Source organism: Drosophila navojoa, chromosome 4 (assembly GCF_054131105.1).
Source record: "Drosophila navojoa isolate 15081-1374.11 chromosome 4, UAZ_NAV_1.0, whole genome shotgun sequence".
NCBI classification, from domain to species: Eukaryota; Metazoa; Arthropoda; class Insecta; order Diptera; family Drosophilidae; genus Drosophila; species Drosophila navojoa.
Window position 1 is genome coordinate 20,701,259 of NC_142892.1, and position 22,915 is coordinate 20,724,173.

The following is a 22,915-nucleotide window of genomic DNA, read 5'->3' on the forward strand; positions in this document are numbered from 1 at the left end:
GGAGCGGAATATATACAGAGAGATAGAAATAGCCAGACAGATAGAGAGAGAAGTATGTATATAGATAATAAATATATACATTTTTGTATATATGGGTATATGATAAATAAAACTGATTTTTGTATATTTTATATTTGTATACTTTATGCAACGTTCAGCGTACAGGTAGATAGGTAGGTAGGTAGATAGATAGATAAATAAATAGATAATATATGGATAGATAGACCGCTTATATCATATAGATCTATAGAAAAGCTGTAGAATAGATAGATAGATATTAGGATAGGTATATATCTAGATCAAAAATAGAAGAAAAACAAACTGAGTTGGTAAAGCTAAGTTGCTTGGAATCCCATGAGAAAATATTAAACAAAGATATGAAAAAAAAATCTATTGATCAAATATTAATAAATAAATATATGTGTAGGAAAAATTGGCAAAGCCACCTTCAACATTTATTCATGCTAGCTGAAAAGCCAACGCATTTTGTGCTCAGAGCTCCTTGGGATTTCCTAAGTGGCAAATACCTATTAACGGACAGAAAATCGATAAGAACTTGAGCTGGCGGCCAATGGGAGTTCGAATGTGTTCGAATATTCTTATAAATAGGCAAATGCGATGCTAACTGTAATTGTATCCATATGCGTTTGCGGCTTAAGTGCCCTGAAAACGGGCAGAACTTCAAAGTAAAGAAAACCGCAAAAAATGGAAAAATAATAAAGTAAAATCAGAAGCTGAATAGGAAAAATAAGAAAAAATTGTCAATAACAAAGGCCTGCAAACATGTGAGAAATTTAGATGAATGCTGAGCGTCTCATGCATATGAGTAGATGCTCCAAGCGACAGAGATAGCCAGCACAGATACAGATGCAAATGCAAATCGAGAGACACAGATACAGATACAGATGCACATAGAGATAGAGATACAAATACAGTTGCAATTGCATTAGATTGAGTTTATGACGACGATTAAGCGCCAGAGCCAGCAGACCATAGCGATCGAGGCAGTAGCAGCAGCAGCAGAGAGAGGGAGAGAGAGAGAACAAGAGATAGAGCGAGCAAGAGGGAGAGCGAGCATCGATTGAATTACAAACTAAATCAATGCATTCGCATTAGAAGCCTTAAAATGCGAGATTTCTCTCAGATTTGCGCGTATTTATCGCGGCTGCAATCGCAAGCTGAAACTCATTTCATTATCAGCTGCACACTGAGACGCAGCGAGCACGGCGCCAGCTCAAACGAGAAATCAAAGAATATAGAAAATATAATATATACTACATGTATATATGTTCAGTGGATCTGTTGTCAAGTGTATCCTGTGTTGCAGTTTCGGTTTGTGACCGACACTAACGGGTAGTTGAGGCATCTCGTATTCGCTGTTCTATACTCGTTTTTGCGATCACAAATTCTGAAATTGCAACGAAACGCAACGAAAATGAAAAGTGAATTCCCAAAGAGAGGGCGCAGGGCGTTCAGTTCTCCACTGTTCTCCAGGGCGAAAAGTGTGAGATCTATTTTATCGGAATCAGCCAGCACTATTAAGGGGAGCGTGAAACACAGCAAAGAGACATTGGGAGAGTGAGAACGTTAAATATATATATACACATATTGTATGTATAGAGTGAGTATATATATTTTACATAAATAAGTACAATCATAATCTTAATCATTTTTAGAAAAACTCATCATCACAATTATAAGCAATATATAGTATATATAAATAAATATATATATAAATAGATTATGGCGCCCTTCAGTATTGCATTTGTCAATTCTTTGAATCAATTTATTTTTCTATTCCATATATAGCACAGCTTTTGAATTGATCCATTTGCACTCGACTACACTAACCTACATATTTATTCTTTCTTAACTACATAATTATATTCAAATCTATTTTAAAATTCTCATATTACTGCAGTCTAGTGTTGAGGAAATTTCAAGAAATTGTTTGGATAATTGCATTTTATACTTCCACTTTAGCGGACTTTTTATAAAATTATAATTTAAATTCAAGGCTTAGACCGAATTTATTTTATTTGCCGCTGTTGAAAATACGGAGCTACTTGATATGTAAATGGATATTGGCGCATGTTGAAAGATTACAAATACCTAGAAATAGTGTCATTTCCCCCCCACACACACACACATATATGGAACACCCACCCATTCACACAGACACAAAAGTTGCTTGATAAGCTAACAATTTGTAACTCGTCTTTGCTCGAAATACATTTGCCAACTGGAAGTATTTGTGTGTGGGTGTGTGTGTGTGCGCGCGACTCGAATCCAATTGGATTTTGTGTTTATGGGTGTGTGTGTGTGCATGGGCCATATGCGAGTTTCTCGTATGACATTTACATTTATTTAAGCCTCTGTCTCTTATCTACTTTTAGGCGTCGAAGATGTCAAACCGTCTGAGGCATTGAAGAAGTTACTCTGTCTGTTACTCTGTGCTGCTATTAGAATCAAATGCATTATATAGATATTACATTTATATAGATGTGTCATCCTTGACATTGGTTTAGTACAATCTTATGGGTATTACCAACTATTTAATTTATGAGAATCCAAAATCATGGAATAGACCTCAGCTTCTACTTACAATATTTGGCATAGAATTATTGCACAGAGTATTACGTAGGTATTGTGGATAGATGTTTTTATATAACTAATAGTATCAAATATATTTTCGGCTCAATTCGAGATAATCTTCCATCTTGGGAAAAATGGACTAAGTGATTTCTCTCTCTCTGACTGTCGTGTCTTAGCATTTCTCTCTTAATTTATCTCTTTCTTTCAGCTCATTCAATCCATAGATCTCGGCAAAATCACTACTGGGTATCTGCTAGTCAAACTACTTTAACTTCTACATTATTTGTTGCTTACGCTTTGTTTTCCGTTTGCCGTTTTCCGTTTCCATGCAATGTCATTTTCTTCACCAAATTACCAAATATGACAAATCCAAGCCACAATCAAATATTTCATGTTAAATGTTCGGTACGAGGCTCGTTCTTTTCCTTCTTTTTTTTTTTTTTGACTACAACTGAACTGCGCATTTTGACAACTGTTTTTATGCCCTATTTATAAGAGTGAATGCTCTTAGTGGGTGGAAGTGGTACAATAATATATAATCTTACTATAGTAGTATATATATATGTATATAATATTTCAAAGACTAAACGATTCGCAGCATGATTATCTGATATAAAACAGTTTTCTAATATATATATTACTAAAATAGATTAAATCTATTGATGAATTAATTGTATATGAGTTGTACATATAGCCGAATCGCACATTAAGCCAAAGTCTATATGTTATTTTTATTATTTCGATGTCTTATATACAGGGTATATTTCATTCGACTAGCTCTTGCAGAATTTTTTATGTTTATTGATTTTTGTTGCTATTTTTCGTCTTTTACACGAGACACAAGTTTGCATGTAAAAAGCTGCTTAATAAAAGTACCAAATATTATTTGTAGCACACGCACGCACACATCATACATACATACATACATACATGCATATATGTATATATATAAACATATCAGTATTATTATGCATAATAAATATATTTTTATGGCTCAGCAATTCCACAAACTGAGATGAGTTGTCTTAGTGACATAGTTGCTGAGGCAACAGATTGGAAAGGGTCGCGCTGTGGAGTCCCAGGATAGGTATGAGTCGAACGATATAAGTAAGACTCATAATATCTCATATGTATGAATCAAAGCAATCAAATATTCTATGGGAGTCTATCGACAATTTATTTCCTTATCCTCATTTCCCTTATTGCCAGCCATAATTAAATTTTCAGCTTATGTAAATATTAATAATTAAACATTGGTAGATTAATAATTATAGCAGAGAGAGAGAGAGAGATGTGAGTGGAAGGAAGTGGAAGTGGATAGACGATGTTGTGTGGGCTGTTGGCATCATAATGAGCCATAACTAAGTCAAATAATGCTGCTGGTAATGCGTGAGCCTCATCAAGCTAAGGCTGATGACTTACGGAGGTGCGATAAGGCTTACGCAACACTCATGGCTGCGCAGGGGTCATGACCTCTGCTATTAGATGCTCGCAAGCAGAAAAGTGATGTAAAATTCATTTAGCAACTGTTGTGCATGCCAAAGTCTGCACACACTCTCTCTCACTCTATCTCTTTTCCTTCTTCCTTCCTTTCTTTAATTAAGTGTAAAATTGTGCAGCTGGGAGGCGAATTTGGCAAATGATTTAATATTGGGCGTGGTGAGGCGTGAGGGGGCTTTCTTTGTTTTTGTCATTGCAAATTGCTCAACAATTGACAAATGAATTGCAAATCGTTGAAAATTCACTTTTGGCAAGCTGACAGCATTCGAAATGCAGTTTACAATTTCAATCAAAATAAATTATATGCTTCTGACAACTCTTACATAGGCTAGGCTCTGTTTGCTGTGGTCTTGATGGCCCTGTAACAAGCCCAACATTATAAGCCTAACTAAGGCAATTCACATTATTGGCAGCACTTGGCACTAGGTAAGGGCAGTCTAGACACACATACACTATGATTGTGTGTGTGGCATATCCAATGTGAAACTAAAACAGTTGTAGACTCAAACACAATTCGTGTACCAAATACTTAGCTATAAATAATAAGGAACTGACGCGATATATCGTATGTATATACTTATGTCGCGCTCGTTTCAATTAATCCCATGAAATTCTACTTTTAGACTGCAAGTTTGTAATCATATCTCTTCTTCCACTTACAACGACGAATGTACGAATGACAACCGAGCTATAATTTCTGGAACACTCGAGAACATTCAGAGCCAGCTATCTTTCTTACTCTCTTCCTCTCTCTTTCTGTCTCTCTCTCGGAGAGTAAGGATTCAAACTCAAAAAGTTTTTGGAATAATTCTACAAGAGTTATCCGAAAATAATTATTTATTACTATATTTCATATGTACTCTCTAGTTAACTTTAATATAAGTTTGCTCCTTCCATGTTACATTCTCGATGTTTCCCTTAACAGCTCTGACGAAATACATTTAAAGCCGCTTTTTTTCTCCAGTCTCTTTTATTTTCACCCACACACATACACCTACATATACATATACATATTTTCATTCATTTATTCACATTACAAAAGATTCACCTCATCTAAAGGTATTCAGTTAATTAATAATATTCCGATTCGTGTTCCAATTCAACTGCTTCCCTTTACAATTTCATTCCCGTAGTCGCAACAAACTTTATTCATATTTAAATTCTGTTCCATAAAGAATTTCCGTGAAAAGCGTTTTTTAAGTTTTCCTTTCAGTTGCTTCTGAATGAGGAGGAAACTAATGAGGATAAAAGAGAAATGGAGAACTGGGTAAACAGCTTGCAGCTGCATGAGCACATAAACTGGAGCGAGAATGAGCAGACAATGGATTCGCAGACAAGGTAGTGGCTGAAGCCGGTGCAGCTGTAGTTGCCAATTGGTTGCCTGCACTCAAACACTCAAACACTCACACACTTACACCCACACACTGACGCATGACCTGGAAAGTGAAGCGCGTGGAAAATTCGTCAAAAGGACACTCAGGACTAACAGGCTGACAGGACCTGAAAAGCTGATAGACACCGGCGGGGTCCTGGGAGCCACGGCTCGTGGGAACCGTGGGAGCAAAGACTGTGAGGCTAAGCGTTTTAATGCATTTTTAATAAGAATGCCTGATGCCTGATGCCACATCAAAGCCCAACCCCATCAGAGCTCTCCGCGCTCCGCTCTCACTCTCCACTCTTCAGTCTCCAATGGCAGCCTCCACGAACTACAACTTTAATAAGCAGCACCTATTCAAAATGCACTCTTTATATACGCACAATATGAATATGAATGTTTTAATTTATGAACATTGGGTTTCAGATTAAGCTCTTTAAAGCTCGGGCTTAGAGCATTACTTCGGCAAACCATTTTGTTGCGATTTACCAAAAAGAGCCATGAGCCAAGAGCCACTAAGGTAAGTTTATGAAGGGAGTGAAAGTTGTGGAACAGCAATTTGTCAGCGTAAAGTTAGTGATTGCAGTTGCTAGTAGTAAGTCAAACTCTCTTTAGGATCATGGATAACAAGTCGAGTATTAGCTATAGAAAAGCCTTTAGTCTCAGACAACCTGATATAACCTCTTTTTTTATAGCTGTATGCAAAATTAAGTTGTAATATTATTCAATGTATAACTCTATAAATTTTAGTCTTTCTGTTTGACGTCATGCTAAACATACATTGTAAAACGATTCTTAACCCAATTTTTAATCAATTTTCTATAATAACAAATCACGCAACTTGGCTGACAAAAAAAAAAACATCGCAATATATCTCATATCTCAACTCTTGCTTTATCCACAATCAGAATATGAAGGTATGATAAATGATTTCTGTATTTGTATATAAGATGTAGTAGATATAGTAAATATACAATGATAAAGTATATTGACACACGCCGTTGTTTTCTTAAAGGGCCCCTTCATGACTTTCTTGATTGCTCAGCGCACGTCCCTTTATTCTCCGGAGTAATGCCAACAGCTAACGGTTAAGGTATACTATTTATATTCTATTTACTCTATATGTGTTATTTCTCATATGTAGACGTGGCTTTAACGCTAGTTTCCTTAGTGTATATATTAAATATTATGCTACACGCGCTGCATTACTTCTCGTCCTTTCTTTCTGTCTCCCTCCTCATCAGTCCCATTCAGCCACAACATTCATTCAGAATTATTCCACTTATTTACTGTTGTAGCATATATAATATACGAGTATAGATACATATATCTGCATTGTTTGTCCCCCCCTCTCTCTCTCTATCTCTCTCTCAACTGCATTGTAGACGTCACTTTCGCTGTTATCAAAGTGGCGTCCAGCTTCTGTTGCCGCCGCCCACAAAATGGCCGCGCAGGACGTGACAGTTCGGTTGACTGCGGTTGACGTTGCGTAGGCACTGCCCAGATAGACACTTGTTCTTCTGTCATCCCTTGGTCTCTGAGTCCTGTTCGTCCTGCGCCTGTCGCTGCTGACGTAATTGCCACTGTCGCTGGGCTTTGTTAATAATGCCAATCGTTGTGGGGCAATCATCGAAGCCCATCGGCCATACACCGACTACATAAATGTGTTGCATACTTTTAAGGGTCAGTGTGCCGTCACTTGCCTCCATAAACATCTGTGTGTGTGTATGTGTGTGGGCTTATCATTAAAATGCATTTAATTTTGAGTGCAGCTGCTGCCAAAGGCTGAGCACAGTTCAAGCAGCTGTCGACGTGCCTGAATTGCAGCTCGAGTTGAACTTTATGATTTATCCTGGCATGTCCTTCGGCCCACCCACCCGCCATCCGCCTAAGCTCCTCCATCAGCTTCAGCTACCAATCCCATTACATAAGCTCGCAATTACGAATTTACATTTACAAGTATTTTTTTTTTTCATATTCTTTGCCGACTTGAACTAAGTTCAAGGCAAGGAAGTATCTATATATACGTATATTTATATAAGGTGTGTGTGTGTGTGTGTGAATGACTTTCTGCTTTGCAGCAAGTTTTTGTTGGCTGTCAGCTTGGAGCACAACTTTTATTTACATATACATATATAAACTTGGCAAGCATTTCCCTATTTCGTATTACGTTTCACTTTTTCTTGCATTTGCTGGAGACAATTTTTGTAATTAAAGCTTTCCACATTTTCTAGATAAGCTAGAAGAACTTAGATGTGTGTGTGTGTACGTGGTCTCGAGAATGCGTTAATTACATTTTCAATTTAAATTTCTAATTTACATACAAATGATATGGAAATAATTATAAATTTAATTTTATTTTAAATAATATATAAATAAACTTTTTTAATGCAACTGAATAGAAAATTGTATTTTTATAAAAGATTAAAACTTTATATAAGTTCAGGCTTTAGCCATAACATTAACTTAGTTATAGGTAAAACAAAAATTGATATATAAATAATACAAATAATATATATAGTTTAGATATTATATTAAATATAGACAATTTTCAATGAAATTGATTTAAAATAAATATATATACAAATTTCCTATTTGATATAAATTAAATTTCTCTTTTGAATTAGGGCTTTGAAATAAATAAGCATTATATATTGTTCATTTAAGTTAAATAAAGGGACATAATTGTTTTAAAAATGAAAATAAGAATTTCTAGACTTATAAATATATAATTATAAATATACAAAAACTAAATTCTAAAATACAATTAATATTAATTAAAATAAATGGGGCTCTTCATAAAAATAAATATACATATATAATAATATATAAATAACTATACAGAATCATTTTCATTCATGTTTAATTTAGTGTGGAATACTCAGTTGAATTGAAGTTGAGGTCCTTTGCTTGGATGCTGCTTTGACAGCCGAAAAGGTTTGCGAGCATTGAGAGGAAACCGTTTTGAGGCAGTTCAATGGGGTTTGCATTGTTGTCCAAGTTTATTAGCTGGAACAGACGTCCTCAGGCTGACATTGATGGATGCGAATGTGAATATGGATGTGAATGTGGCATGTGAATCGTACTAGGAATGTGAATAGCTTGCTCACAGGATGTGCCTTGGCATCATTTAGATGGAATTCTGTTTTCACCGTCTTGCCGTTTACTGACCCTAAACAAAAGCAAATTGATGCCGCTTAAAAGCTTATAAATTACAGCGACCGCCTAATGGAACCACTTAAGAAGCAGCCGTGGACTATGGCAAGAGAAAGATTCTTAATCTCTTTCATAAAGCGATAAGAGTATATTGAAGAGCTAATGCACGTTCATTAAACTGAGAGTTTAAATTTGGATATTGCAGCTGCGTATACTCACTCAACTGTGATAAAGTTAATATTTTGCTTATGAAAGTATATATGTATGTATGTTTTAAAAACTTCAATTAGACAATTGGAATATCCGTCTAGCTCCGAGCGAGCATCTTAAAGTCGCTACCATTCAATTCGAATCTCATCCTTTATTTATTATAAGACCTGCTAAGGACTACATTTATAGTATATTCAGATAAAATATAATGCTTAGGTATTCAATGGTCCTTCGAGCGAGTATTATGCAGTTACACTCACTCACACACTCTCTCGATTCGCTCTCTTGATTTCATGTAAAAAATTTGCTTTCAGAATGGCAAAAAGAAATTGCTTACAAAAGTTTTTGTATTTTTTTTTTCTTTCTATTTTTTGTTTTTTATTTTTATACTCATTCACGAAGTGAATTAGTATATTGGGTTTGTGCAATGTCCGTCTTGCTGTCCGTCCGTCTGTCCGTCCGTCCGTCTGTCCGTCTGTCCGTCTGTCCGTCTGTCCGTCCGTCCGTCTGTCCGTATGAACGCAGTTCATTTCGCCGCTATTGAAGCTAGAGACTTGAAATTTGGAACACATACTCGTGTATAACTCCGATTTATAAAGTGTTAAAATTTTCCCGATCCGCCCACTAGGGGCGTGGCAAATCGGAAAATGCATTTTCCGATATACCAGAAATCATGTTAGTTGAAGAGCTAGAAAGTTGAAATTTGGTATGTAGGTCCGCGTTGACCCCCCAAGTCCAAAAAGCTATGGTGGATATATCTACGCCTATTGGGGGCGTGGCAAATCAGATAAAACTATATCTCCTAAAGTTCTAAAGCTAGAACGTTGAAATTTCGCACGTGAGCTAATGCTATAATTCTATAATGACTGATGAAAAATTTTTATGTCTACGCTTACTAGGGGCGTGGCAAATCGGACCTGAAGATATAGTGATTTTTCAAATTTGGCTATATTCTAGGCACTATTGATGCTACAGACTTGAAATTTGATATATATACGCGAATTGACCTCCCAAGTCCAACAAGCTATAGTGGATATATGTCCGTCCAAAGGGGGCGTGGCAAACCGCAAAACTTTATATCTCCGACGAATTTGGATAGTTGAGTTACTTGTCACGCCTCTTTGGGGGCGTGGCATATCGAAAAATACCCTGTAATTTTCACATTTTTTGAGCGTAAGCATTCAAATTTCGCATTTACGTTACCGTTAGCTCTTTCTAAGAACTGGCCAAAAATGAGGTGTCTACGGCCACTAGGGGCGTGGCAATCGGCATTTGTATTATCAAATTGCGACATTTATATGCTTGAGCTACCTACATACATATGTATGTATGTATATGTATATACAAATAGGCTTAATAGGCATTGATAACACGGAAGGAAAGATTTTTATAAAATATAAAAATAAAATTTAAATATTTAAAAAATATAAAATAAGCTAAAATAACAAAATTTGCAATTTACAAAAAAGAGTTTTCCGCGGGATGTGAATGAGTATTCCGCAGTCGGTAGCGCCCGACTGCAACGTTCTTACTTGTTTTTTTTTTTTTTGTTAGGCAGGGATATTCAGTTAAGTTCATGGCCAATGCCGTGTGCAAAACAAAGTAAGCGAGCGACAATTGATTGACAAGTTGGCCAAGACGTTCGCAGGGGCGTGGCGGTGGGCGGAGAGGGCGACTGCTTGCTGGTTGGCAACATGCGTGGCTCACAGCACGCGTCGGAAGAGAGCTCGTTGAGCTTTTTATATACTTAAAAATAAGTTAATTAAAAATATATCACAGCACACACACACACACACATGCATATATGTATGTATATGTGAGGGTGAATATAGTGAGCATCCGCAGCACTGGCAGCGTTGATCACAGATGATGATGACAATAACAACAAAAATCAACAACGGCAACGACAACAACCTCAATTACCTTGAAAATGTAAATGTAATTAAATAAATGCAATAGATGGTATGCTCGACTACGAGATACCTTCATACTATGGGAGGTGATTAAAATAACAATCAACTATTTCTATGAAATGATATAAAGGATGGGAAGAGTCAAACTAATTAAAATAACCAGAAGTACAACAGAAATTTCTATACTTTATGCTATCAATTAAATAAGGAGCATATTCTTTATGTATTCATAATATCTATACATTAAATATAATATATATCTTATCTTATTTATCTAATCTTGATACCAATTAAGAATAACTATGCAATTAGAAAGCCTTGTCTCAGTCAAAAGGAATAGTACAAAATGATCTCTTTGAAGCATCAAGAGATAACCTCTCAAACTGAGTGGGCAGATTATCAACCAGATTAGCTGTGCAGATCTAACGTAAATTTTTGTGGCCAGCTCACTATGTGTGCCTTCCACCTGCCACACATAGGCGCATAAGATAATTTCTGGCTACTGCGGAGGCTGACGAAGATGAATTTTTGTCTAGCTGAACTCAAGAATTTCGTGTTTGCAATTTTGGCACAGCAAAACAAGAAATTGAAACAAGATAAACAGAAATTATAATGAAATCAAATGGATACATCAGAGAGGTGGGCTGCCAATTAAGAGCTTCATTAAGTGGCCTAACAAAACATGTAGATAGAGTGTGTACTTAAGCAGATGTTTGTAGACTAGATATATAATATGTAATATACTAGATATATATCTTTTATTATTAGATTATTGGTAATACAATAATTATTACTGCTCGGCGCATAAAGCATTATTACTCACATTATCATTATTATTTAAATTTTGTTGAGATTATTCATGTTTTTAATTTAAGTATTAAAGTTATTTATGTTTTATTTTTATTATTATTTTATTATTTTTCAGCTCTCGCTGTGGTTCATCTGCTCAGCCTTAACTCAACACTATGCGGTCTTTTAAAATGTTACAGCTTTCCTTTTTTTTTTTTATTCCTTTATATACCTCAACGTATTAGCCCGTTATATATATTATTATACAGACCTTAAGTGACTAAAAAATCAAATTATACTACATGCATGTATTTTCAATTCCTTTTAGAAAAACTGCACTTGCTCAACTTGATGAGTGTCAGAAGCACAGTGGTACAAAATCATTAAATAGCATGTAAAATTGAACAATGGTAATATATTGCTATATTCATTTTTTCATAAGGGCTTGAAAAGAAATTTGCCTAAAAAAAAATAATATATAATAAATGGAAAATATTGTATATATGATACAATAAATTTGTATTATATTAAAATGTACCTTTGGGCTATTCCAATATCTATTATTATTTAATAGTTGTTCGTTTTTGAGCTTAAATAAAAAATAATAATATAAAATACTTCAGAATAGTTTATTTATACCTATATTGTATGGTGCAAATTAAAATTAAAATTACTAATATAACAAAACATTTAAATATGAATTTAGATAAATACATTTCCTCTCTGGGTCATATAAAACACTAAATTAAATACAAATCGAAATTTTTCTTATATAAATTGTTACTAAAGTCTATCGAATATTGCCACTGTGCCTCTATCAACCGCTGTACGACAGCTTGATGCGGAACCAGAATGATGAGGATTACAGATTTTCGTAGCGCTCGCTGACGTCGAGCACTTGCGGTTAAATTGATGGACATTTGCTTTTGGCGCTGACATTAATGACAATTGCAATTGTTCAGACGAGAAACGAACCGCAGCCACTTTATTAGCAGTGGGCCCCCCTCACAATGGCGATGATGATGATGATGATGATGATGATAATGAGGATTGCCTTGTGCGCCTTGGGTTGCTTAATGAAATCTGGCATTTGTGTTGACATTGTCAATTAATGTGTGATTAACTTGTTCGCCGCCTTTTGCAATTCGTACATTCGTACATTCGTAAATTCGTAAATTCGCAAATTCGTTTTGGTTGCGTGCTCATAAATCACGCATACGCCCAGTTGAACGAACTCGCACACAGAGCGAGGCGTTAGCTAGAGTGAGATAGAGCGCGTCTGCCATGGCTGCTGCCAATTAGCCTCAGGTACTTCTCGCATATCACATGGACTTCCGTTTCCGGCGTTGTCAGCGTCACTCGCGTGCCAAATGATTTGTCACCCATAAAGTAAAAAACAAAAACGAAAACCTTGGCCTAGGCACAGCAATAAAAAGTCCATTGGCATCCGTCCACTTGTACGGCGGGTGCTCGGTAAAAAAAAGTAACTCTGCCTCCTGTGAGAATTGAACTCACGACCGCTGGTTTACAAGACCAGCGCTCTGCCACTGAGCTAAGAAGGCGCTCGATCTGTGGGTGGCGAGTTGGTTCCCTTAAGCGACTTCTCCGATTCAATTAGATGCAACATTTAATTAGTTAAATGCGTTCTTCATGTTGCCATTGCCATTGCCATTGCCAGTGCTATTGCCTTCGCCTTTGCTTTTGCGTTTGCTTTTCCCATTGCCTGATAAGAGCGAAGCAAACTTTCAGTCGTCGCGTTCAGTTCGCGCGCTGTGAAAATTGTTTATGAAACTTCTGGCATTTACCTTGACAAGGTCTTACCAGGCCCAACGCGGTTCCTCTTTAAATCCCGGGCAAAGCTTATGCAATTGCAAGTTAACAGCAAAGTTTCTTAACTCGCGAAAGTTTTCTTATACAAATTTAATTAGACTTTACAGCGGAACTTGCACAAATATTTACTCAAATTCTTGCCATGAAATTCGCTAAGCAATAACATTCTTGCAGAAGCGGATGTGAAATTTAAAATCAAATTAGATCTAAAGCCTAATAAAGACCTATTCTAAGTATTATGATTGATGTCTTGTTCTTTGCTTTACACTCTCTCGAATTTATCTGTCTTATCTTCATATAATGTTACCATGATGCAACCCACTTTATCACTATCATTGATTTTTCTTCAAATTTTACTTTATCTCTGATGATGTTATGGAAGTTGTTTACATAAGATCTTTGCATTATGAATTCCTCTAGGTTTGTTTTTCAGCTACCGCCAATTTCTCTTCTCCTCTCTCCTGCTTTACTATCTCCTCAGCTTCTTTATTTCTGGCATCTTTTTCTGTCTCTTAACCACTCACTCCATTTCTCCCTCTCCATCTCATTTTCTCTTGCTATCTCTCCTTCACTGGGTCTTTGTCTCTCACTATGTTTCTTTCTCTCACTTTCTTTCACCCTCTCTCCATTATTCTTCCTCTCTGTTTGTTGCCCTCTTTCTCTTCCACAGACGCTTACTTCACTCTCTCTAAATATCTGTCTATCTCTTTCTATTTCCTAGTGTCCCTTGAGAATCCATGTAAATCGCATACAAAAACGCTATAGCGTTTACATTCCGACACACATCAATCAATATCAATTTATAATTTAATATATTTCGTTCCCCTGGCAATTGAAAATGCCGTTATAAACTCATTTTATACCCAGAAATAATGGAATGCAGGGTATATTAACTTTGCCCGAATATATGTAACAGCTAGAGAAAGGCATGGCCTGAAAATTAAAATGTGCTGAGAAACGTTCATGTATATAGATATATGTACATATGTTTAAAACAGCAACACAGAGAAGGAAATATGTGTACAGGGTATCTGTTGGTCGGGCACATTTCCGAATGTTTTCATTTATGGGTCAGGGGTGGAGCTGAATTGAATGAAGTTCCCAGCGAGGCCATTAATTAAATATTTTTGCCATATTGCAGTAAATGTGGTCAAACGTAAAGCATTCAAATTAAAATGCTTAAATATTTATACAAATTAAAACCTATGTAAAATGCAAAGTTAACATTATTGATGTTGCAGTTGTTGTAGTTGTTGTTGCTTGTTGCCTGTCTGAATGTTGGGCAAATATTTGATGGTCCATGAGAAATGTTCTCATTAAATACTTATGCCAATTAGATATATTTGCAAATGCCAAAATAATGTAAATAGACAAGCACAGAGAGAGAGAGAGATAAATAAAGAGAGAGAGAGAGATAAATAGAGAGAGACAGAGTGAGAGAGGAGGGATTACTGCTATGTTTAGCAATTTTGAGCTTTTGAATTCACACAGCACTTTAAAGATTAAAATTATACATATATTTTGTTTATTTACAAAACGAAATACCAAAAGATTCATAGGCAATTTGCAAATTCCATAATTAAACAATCCAAAAGATGTTCCTCTTATTCAAAGCATATCGTGTTATAAATATATACATGTACATATATATATCAGTATATATGTATATAAAATCGATATATTGCAGTCTCCATGGACAACTCACGTTGAACAGCGTTTTCAGCTCGTAAAGCTGACATAAAAACTCAAATTGGTTTGTTTAACAACCAGTTAGAGATATGACTAATAAAATGGGACATAAAAGTTAAATATTCTAGAATTGCCTTTTTTTATACAACAATATAAGGCAAACATATTGAAGAACTCGGGCCTGAGAGAGAAGAGAAGGAAGTGAACTGAATGGAATGGAACTGAATGAAGATGCGAAAAGGCAATGATGAAATTTAAATGAATTATTGCATTATTATTGCATTATTTAATATAACAATTTTTCCAATTTTATATGAATGTGAAAAGATAATAAGAAAGAGAGAGATATAAATAGAAACAGTGAAAGAGAGAGAGATATAGATAGACGGAGAGAGGAATAAAGAAAGGGACACGTACATTAAAATTTACATTTATTAAGACTTTTGTTTATCGATTTCATGTATTGGCTGCAGTTATCGATAAATTGACTGCCACTATAAGATTTCTGGAATTTATTTACTTTATTAAGCTCTTTGCCCAAATAGAAGAGCTTTTATATATAGTTAACGTATTACATAGACTAATAGACGTTATCATAATTAGTAAACTGGAATATAAGTATTGTAATATCAATCACGGTTGATTCGCATTCGCATTCTTCTACTTTGTATAAGAGACATTTATTTACTGTCCAAGTTTCTGTTTTCCATCATTTCTTGACAAAGTAGTTTTCTTTAATAAATCACCTAAAACGTCTTCTTTTTGTGTAACTCTCTGACTGTTTGTGGACCCCTTTGCCTGCACGAGTGTAATAAGCTCTCTAAATATTTAAGTGCGCTATTTAATCTTAAATCGTTTTAATTGCCAAGTTGAACTTTCGCAGTCATTAGCAAGTTCCCGGCAAACGCAGCCTGCCCAGACTCCAGCTGCTCCTGGACTCCAGTTCCGATGCGTTGCTGATGCGAACTACTCTAGAAGCTGTAATTGTAACATTTACCGTTAGTGCCGGCGAGAGAGACAGAGAGAGAGTGAGGGAGAGAGAAAGTGTGGCTTATAATTGGGCTCCGGAGAGGCGTTGAATCGTTGAGGCGACGATGCGTGTTGTTCAGTTGGCAGCCCAAGTGCCAACCAGTTGCCTGAGAGGCGAAAGCAAAGACGAGGGGGAAGTGTACGGAGGAGGAGTAGGAGGGGAAGAGTAGGGAAGTGCCTGCAGCAACTGACTGCTTAATTTGTTGCACTTCAACGGACCCTGTCGAACGAGTGAGCGGTGGAGAGAGAGAGAGAGAGAGAGAGAGATGTAGAGCACAGTCAATCATGTTTTTTCTTTTAACCCGAGTTGATTGCGGAAAGCGAACGAATTGGCGGGTGGGGAATGGAAGAGAAGAATGAAGAGTGGAGTAATGCAGCGTATGGCAGCCATTTTGTAATTTGTAATAACCGCATTCCCATGGGATAACAAGTAGAAATTTGTATAGAGGTAGTCCACTTGGAGATACCCTGTACAGATGCTAACTTGTAACATTATTACTTAATTATAATTTCAATTTAAGACTAGTAAATGCTCTCTAGATAGTTAAGTTAATGCATTAGTACATAAATGGCAAAAATTGCATTACATTAAAAAAATTAAAAAAACAAAAATACCTCAGCACGAAATAAGTCTACACATTATATGCTGGTAGTCAACTACCCGGTAAAAAAGTTATCTCGTAGCTTAGGTCAGTAAATGTAAACAACTAACCATTTTCATATATTACTTAGATTGTAGCATAAGGCAAACAACATTTAATTGACAATCAATTATTCATAAAAAATTGATATGTAATTGCTGCTAGTAAATAACCTGTTAAATAGTCCAACTATGCTAGGAACTGATAAGGGTAGGAATTTTGTAATATTTTTGAATACCAAAGGGTGCCCTTTTGAGTTTTAAAGGTATGCTTCATGTATAAAAAATACATGCTGTACTTCATGCTACCGATAATCGAAGTTGGGTAGACAAGAGTAAATACTGTGTAAAGGAAAATCATCTCAACTTCTTATTTTGGAATTGTCAAAATGTCTTCATTTGGCGTGTAGTCCGTTCCAAGGAATAAAACGCAATAAAACTGCAACATTGTTACGGAGAAGCAGTGCCAACTGTCAGTAACTGCAGAGAAAAGTCGCTCGGAGACGCTGAAACAGCACTCAGGGGAGAGAGAGAGAGAAAGAGATAGAGAAAGGACTCAATAAAACGAAAGCAGTTAGGTAAAAGAACGCAAGCCAAGGGAAAACCTATGCAATGATGTTTGCATGACTTAACAATATGCATGACAGCAACTAAATGTGACTGACTAGTAGATACTCTGCATTAAACTTTAATGTACGTGGCGTATGGCTTAACTTAATTCAAACCCCTTTTAAAATAATCACGAGTTCCTAGAAATATTTCAATCAATTTTTGGCTAAAATGAAGTTGGCTCCAACGCCATTCAGCTGCCAAATCCGGTTAAAAGCTGACAAGGGTGAAAGCCCTTTGTCTGTCCGTGACGTAAAAGGCTATACTCGAATGGACGGCACTCGAATGATTTTGCGGGAATAAAAAAGGTTAGCTGAAAAACCACTTCAATTAGCTGAGTGCAACACGATTTAGAAATTCCCTCTGCTCGGATAAATTTCAGTTGGAGTTTGTTTTTTTTTTTTTCACCTTTGTTGTCTCGCCCTTTTCTATTACACCTGTGCCAATTGGCATACACGTGGCGGATGCTCGTCACAATTCCCTTTAACGACAATCGGCACAGTTATGTAAAGTAACAATACGCCTGTCCGTAGCTTCCGCAATTCCCACAACTTTTCAGCAGACATTTAGACACTTTTGTTGCCTAACAAGCGGCAAACGAACAATAAGAGAATGCGACAAATTTTACAACATTCGCATCACTTCTAACTGTTTAATGCTCCACGAAATTCATTTCGACTATGCATACAGTAAATTTAAATAAATATTTTAATTATTGAATACTGGGTGTATATAATAAATATGATTTCCAGCAAGCACCATCATGCGATACTAGTTCGGGATTATAAAGGATCTTCTTTTTAAAGATCGTAGTAATCATAACGTAGTAAAGCATACACCATATTCAGAACTCAATTTTCGCCTGGAAAATTGGTTTTGAATTACAGCAATGCACTTAAAATTACTAAAACTTTTTTGAAAACCCTTCAGTTATAATTCATTCATAGAATTAATTTTACACAAATTCAAGTAGTTAACTTCTTTAAATATTTTCCGAAATATAATATATATAGATCTCAGGACTTACCTATATTAACAATGCCATGATTGGTTAGTTCCCAGCATGACTGTAAGCGTAATATGCTCAAACTGTGACTTTGCTTTGGCGAGAAGTAGCCCAGGGCAGCATCTGTGACATGGTAAGCCTGTAATTTAATTAAATATGAGACCATGTTCCACACACTGTCACTCACACACACACACACGCAGACACACAGATAGACATTGTGCTGGAAAAACTTGCCTGGAGCGAGAATTCGTAGAGCGAAGGCAGCAGCTGAGCCACAGCTCCAACCGCCTCATCCGCAATGTTGATGCAGTCCGCCAGCGACAAGGACACTATTCGGGGCGTCAGGCAGGCCCAGAGGCCCGCCTCGGTGACCTCATTGCAGCCAGCCAGCTCAAGTTCAAACAGACTCTGCAATTGTCATCATATTCAGTTAGATATATACATCCGTATATGTATATAGATGTGTGTAGTGGCTTGGCTTTGCCATTTGTTGTTTGCTATTTCGTATTTATGTTTTATTCGAGTTTAGTTTAGTTTTTTAATTAAAAACATGTTGTACAAAAAAATATTTATAGAGGGTAAATGCTAGGGATGTGTTTTATAAACCTAAACAAATAATTTGAGTTACTTTCGAATTCTATATAAACCGACAATAATCCTCGAGTATAAATATAAATATACTTAAAGATTGCACGTGCACTACCTATTAAAATATTCCACAATTAATAAAATAAAATCTAATAAAAGCCCAAACTTAGCTGGACTTATGTGTCACAAAGCTGACTTTGTACTTTTCATAACTTTATAATGTTTCCAACAGCTCGGGCATGAGACATGCCATTAGAGACCCGGAAAATACTTGAAAATTGTTTCAACTTTGACCTTTGGCTGGGAAAAACAATTGCAGGCAAACAATTTCACATTTCACAATGAATGGTCCGACCCACATTGCGTGCCCAGACAATATGTCGTGGACTCTTCGATCTGACTAGTCACAATTTTGTTATTGTCGTTATGGCTCTGGAGTTGGTAGCGCTTCTTGGCGACACTCGAGAACTTTTGCTCGTGGACCGCGTGGCACACAAGAGAAGCCAACAGCAAGCAACAACAACAGCAAGCAACAACAACAACAAACAACAACATGTTAAATCAAAGGACAATAGCAATAAAGTCGCTCAGCAAAGTGAAAACATGACGCAAAACCTAAAGAGGAAATGCGAGGAAATCGAGCAAAATGCGAAATGCCACATGGAAAACAAGAGGGAAAAGAAATACGTTTAAGGGCATACAGAAGGAAAAACAAAATAACAGAACTGAACTGGAGAAACCCACAAACTTTTATCGTTAACTACATCAACAATTAGACGACAAAAATATAGCTGTTGTTGTCGTTCTCGTTGTTGTTGTTGCTGTTGATATTATGTATTTCAGTCATCTTTGTGTATATCAAATGTCAGTTATGACAAATGACCTTTAGTCTGACTTCTTATAATCAGGTTTATTATATGGTACGGGACTTGATTATGAATAAATGTTGAGTAAGTTGAGTTCATTGAAATTTATAAAAACAAGTAAGAAGCTTTAGCAATATATTTTTATATTACTTCCCAAAGGGTAAACAAGTATAGTTCTGAGTAAACACTACTTTGATTAACATCTGCAGTCGTCCATCAGTTTGAATCATTTTAGATATATACTCATATGAAGTTCTAGGTTACTTTGAAGGTACTCAGGAAAAAGCAATTTTTTTTTTGTATGTATATACAGGAGTATATTCGGAGTTATTTATATGTATATATTCATATACATACATACATATATACTAAGTATTTAATTCCAACATAATACAAGATGAGCTTAAATACCATTTATCGTATACCATTTCACTTAGCTTTCATTCAATTATACGACGTACATAAATACCGAGCATATATGAATAAATAAATAATATGATATACGGCCAGCCCTATCTCTCTCTCTCTTTCTCTCTTTCTGTCTCTGTTTCTTTCACTCTGTCAGAATTGTCTCTTTAATTATGCATTCATTCAGTCATTCATGAATAGTGCGGGCTAAGAACATGATCGTATAAATGACTATCTGATAAATCTTATGGCTATTATGCTGATATGCAAATAGCCTTTAATTAGTTTCCAGCTAATTGACGTACGTTTATACCCCACGCCCCCTCGCTCCACCTCGCCACTTCCTCTTTCCTCTGCCTTTGGAAATGACTTCATTGTTAATGGGGAAAATGGTTGGGGCATCAGTGGATTTTTGCTTTTTTATGGCAAAAACTTTTCTTTTTTCCTCTATGTTTGCTATTGTTGTTGTTTTCCCAGCTGGTTGGCAACACACACGTATCCAGGGTAAACTTTTTTACATGTCAGCCGCAAAATCAATAAGCCACAAAGCCACAATGAGATGTTGCCCGAGATAGAAGTTGGTGTTTTTGTTTTATGTATTCGTAGTTTAAATAAATCTCGCTTAAGTAATATTTTCGCCAAGCTTAAGCCACAGAAATAAATAAAAAAGTGTTTTTAGTGAGTAGAAAGTCCCATAAAGACTCGCATGAAAACAAATATTTCAAATAATTTACTCTCTTGATCTACAAAGAAAGATTTGGGAATCCCTTAAAAGACCTTAAAAGATCATCTGTTAATAAATTTATAAATACAACTGTATCAACATAAAATATAAAAGCAATACAATATCCATACATTTACGATATTTAATAGATTTTAACTGTATATCTTCTTGTCCAGTTAAATAAACATTCAAGTCGCAAAGTAAACTCACATGCCTAAGCAAGTGCAATGCAGACGGTGTCTACTGTATCTACACACACTCGTAAATATTTGGTATAACTGAGTTAATTCGACTCCAACTCCAAGTTGAGTGTCTGAAGAACTATTTCTAGAATATCTAGCTGGCGCATGTCATCGTTTATGGGTCAACTGGGTTCAACAGCGCGCCAGCTTGAGCAGTTGGCAATGCGGAAATAATGTATACGCCGCGTGTGCTACGAAGGCAATTGCCAACTGAGGGCCCATTAAACGGGTATGCAACAGCAGCAGCAGTAGCATGCTGTCGCATTTCCGTCGCAATTTTCGTGCCATGAATGATTGGGAATTGTTAATGCAAAGCCAAAGCTTTGTAGGGTCGCAGATGCATTAGGCGCATTGCGTTCGTTCCCCAAGGTCAAATATGCTTTACGTATATACACATATAATATATATACATTTATGTAAATTTGCGGTATTTGAAATTATACTACTAAAAGCTACACACACACACGCACGCACACACAGGCAACTATGCGTGCCATTCTTGTTGACATTTCCAGCGACAACAATTTGCAATCAGCAACAAACGAGGCCCATGAACATGACATGCATTCACATTGAATTAACAGCGACATTGCAGATTGACACGCAGTCTGACAGACTGACGGACTGACTACGCAAGTGAGTGACTGAGTGACTGAGTGACTGACTGATTGACAGAGCCACAAACAGGAGCAGCTGGCATAGAGTGTGCGGCCATTGAGGTAGCTCCATCCTCTCAACTGGGCTCCCCCAGCGCCCACACATTATCCACTTTACTCATGTGCGTCAACCACGCCTACACCTACGCACTGCCCTCCTGCTGGCCGCCTAGCGAATTAAGTTGGAGGGATTCTTAGAACTCAGAATAGATTTTGGGAGCTGAGTTGAGTTGAGCTGAAGTTAGTTGAGGGCAGCAATTAGAGCAACTAATTGGATTTGTCATTCGACTTAAGATTAAAATAAATTAATTACTAAAAGTAATCACATGTCGAAAATAATGTGAAGTGAGAATAATGCTAAAAGTTTGCTGAAATAAAAGTAATCAAGTGAAAAGTCGTATTTGTGAAACTATGCCATAAGACAAAAACTAAGAATAATGTCTTAAAGGGGGATTCCTACACTAAGAGTAATAATAATCAAATAAATAAAAGCCCGTAAAGAAAATACCTGTTCATCTATTTCGCTAACTAAAACAAAGAAAAAACTAAAATTTAATTTTTACACTGCTGACCTTGTATAACTTGTTTATTCACATCGATCAAAACACTTTTGGGGCTGAGCTCGAAGATCATTAAAACTAAACACAGCATATCGATCCGCACAATTATTTAAAATTACATTACATTACATATTACTTGTTTTTAGGCACATAACTGTGCAAAGTTTAGCCCCTTACATCCATTTAAATTTCATTAGAACACTATGCAAATATTAATTAAAATCGTAATACCTGAACAGAAGAAATTCAAAAAAATATGACATAGGTTGGTGTAGAACAGCTATAAAGAAATGAATATATGTGTATATAGTGTATGGGTTTGCGACTCTCTTAATTTCGTATCTATAAAAGAACCTATAGGCACACATACATATACACATCTAAATAGAACAGCAGTAAAGATTAGTTTAGAGTATTTACTAGTCGAGCACTCCCACCTAGAGCACTCTGGCTTTTATTTCTTTTTCGTTTAAGCAGCCTTGAGGCTAGGCTATAAAATGGCGAGGAATTTAACAATTACTACACTT

General features: G+C 36.1%; 2 protein-coding genes and 1 non-coding gene across 3 annotated transcripts in view; all 3 read right to left on the reverse strand.

Moving 5' to 3' along the window:
• The window catches only part of Akr1B (Aldo-keto reductase 1B), a 58,389-nt gene extending 42,104 nt beyond the window's left edge, over window positions 1–16,285 (reverse strand). Inside the window, exon 1 of the transcript XR_016196719.1 lies at window positions 16,278–16,285. The gene's annotated coding sequence lies outside the window, so the exon portion shown is untranslated. The remainder of the gene's footprint in view (window positions 1–16,277) is intronic.
• LOC108650962 (uncharacterized) overlaps window positions 1–22,915 on the reverse strand; it is a 35,227-nt gene that overhangs the window by 4,295 nt on the left and 8,017 nt on the right. Inside the window, exons 3-4 of the mRNA XM_089259727.1 lie at window positions 18,579–18,752; window positions 18,363–18,480 (exon numbers count right to left, since the gene is read on the reverse strand). Of these exons, the coding sequence (XP_089115853.1) occupies window positions 18,363–18,480; window positions 18,579–18,752 (292 nt within the window). The remainder of the gene's footprint in view (window positions 1–18,362; window positions 18,481–18,578; window positions 18,753–22,915) is intronic.
• Window positions 13,029–13,100, reverse strand: TRNAT-UGU (transfer RNA threonine (anticodon UGU)). Its single transcript has one exon. It is a non-coding gene; the product is annotated as a tRNA-Thr (tRNA).